General features: G+C 39.9%; 1 protein-coding gene across 1 annotated transcript in view; it reads left to right on the top strand.

Moving 5' to 3' along the window:
• The window catches only part of LOC107596897 (fibrinogen C domain-containing protein 1-like), a 123,395-nt gene extending 122,359 nt beyond the window's left edge, over positions 1-1,036 (top strand). Inside the window, exon 7 of the mRNA XM_016287756.1 lies at positions 568-1,036. Coding sequence (XP_016143242.1) covers positions 568-836 — 269 coding nt within the window. The 3' untranslated portion in view covers positions 837-1,036. The remainder of the gene's footprint in view (positions 1-567) is intronic.
• The last annotated feature ends 835 nt before the right edge of the window (positions 1,037-1,871 follow it).

A 1,871-nucleotide genomic window follows, 5' to 3' on the forward strand; every position in this document is an offset into this window, starting at 1 on the left:
TATATATAATATATATTCCTGTGAAGGCAAAGCTGAATTTTTCAGCAGCTATTACTCCAGCGTGACATGATCCTTCAGAAATAATTTTAATATGCAGATTTTCTTATTATTATCAATATTGAAAACAGTGCTGCTTAATATTTAGTAAAAGTCTTTTTTTCAACATTCTTTTGCTTACATTTGTAGTGTAATTAAAAACAAATTCAAGATTCTTTGATGAGCAAAGTAAAAAAAAAAACTATTTTAAAAAATATATTTTTTTAAAATATAAATCCTTTGTAAAATTTTACATTTTGTCGCAAAGAAGAGATTGTGAAGTCTCAATGGGATTCTCCTGGCTCCTGGCCAGGGATTCTCCCCTTCAGATTCTCCTGGCTAAATAAAGGCTAAATAAAATAAATAAATGTCTTTACTGTCACTTTTGTATCTTTTATTAAAGTGTTCTTGATGAAAAACAGTATTCATTTCTTTCAAAAGAAAAAATCTCATTGCCCCCAAATTTTTTGAACAATAGTTTAATTATCTTTCTGCTGTTTTCCCTTTATTTTTGTGTGCACCCGTACACAGGAGATTCATTGCTTAAGCACAATGGAATGAAGTTCACCACAAAAGACAGAGACAACGATCACTCGGAGAACAACTGTGCTTCATTCTACCACGGCGCCTGGTGGTACCGCAACTGCCATACGTCCAACCTGAACGGCCAGTACCTGCGCGGACAGCACACCTCTTACGCCGACGGAATTGAATGGTCGTCCTGGACTGGGTGGCAGTACTCGCTAAAATTCACAGAAATGAAAATTCGGCCAACACGCGACGAGCGAGAAAGCAAGTAACCACACAAAAAGTCCAATTTAAATGTAAGGAAATAAAAAAAATAAAAAAAAACAGTTAAAAAGACTTCAATATGGGACTCATGGTGTGGAAAACAACAAGGACAGTGGTTGTTGCAAATCTGAAAAAGAGCTTTCTGTTGTCCTGTTTATTAATTTGGCAGAAAAGTCGCACTGTTGTGTGGCCGTGCTGTAAGTCCTGCCCTCCATATCTCTTTATCATCAGGCCTTGAAGTTTCTTTACACCCCAGCTGTCGGATCTCAGCTCACCCCTGCACTGACTCAATACTGTGAGTCACACTTCGGTTCTGACAAAAAAATTACACTGAATCAAGGATCCTATTATCTTGCCACCGGTTAGGGAATGAATTAATGGAGGACTATGTACGACAATGAAATGTTGGAATGGTTCCTTCTGACAGTGAAGCCCATTTCAATTCTCCCTCTTATTGTTTAACATGCAATTAATACGCTAAACACACATGCCAAGGCCAAATCTCCACTAAGTCTTCATATTTGAAGAAGGAGGCTAGTACAAACGAAGAACGTGTGGAAGATGGGAGGGAAATGAGAGAGAAAGAGAGAGAGGTGGTCCAGGAGGAGAGAGGTGCAAAGGTTTCTGTGGGAGTTTGTCTCTCATCTGTCTGACAGGCCATTAGTGAGCATATTGGCCACTTTGTCTGATCGCCATTGCCAAGTGATCATCAGCCAGGCTCTTCATCTCGCACATACGCAGATGGAGGCTGTTTATGTGTGTGTGAGCGAGATAAAAGGAAAATGCGATATTGTCTCGTCTCCTTCCCGAGCATGCGTTTCTAACTCAGCACAAGTTTGAGTGTTCTCGAGGAATCTCTTTATGGGCCCGACAAGCTTGCCCAAGTGTGTTTATTTAGCACTTATACACAATTCATTTGTTCACGCACGCCTTTGGATGCCGTGTCGCAATGCTAATTTAAACGAGCCGCCCTGTTCTCTTTTATGTGCGAACACTAACATGTATATCAGCTCATTCACTGCCGTCCCTCTCTCCAGCTCACT

Source organism: Sinocyclocheilus grahami, unplaced genomic scaffold (genome assembly GCF_001515645.1).
Source record: "Sinocyclocheilus grahami isolate Dianchi unplaced genomic scaffold, SAMN03320097.WGS_v1.1 scaffold12.1, whole genome shotgun sequence".
Lineage (NCBI taxonomy): Eukaryota > Metazoa > Chordata > Actinopteri > Cypriniformes > Cyprinidae > Sinocyclocheilus > Sinocyclocheilus grahami.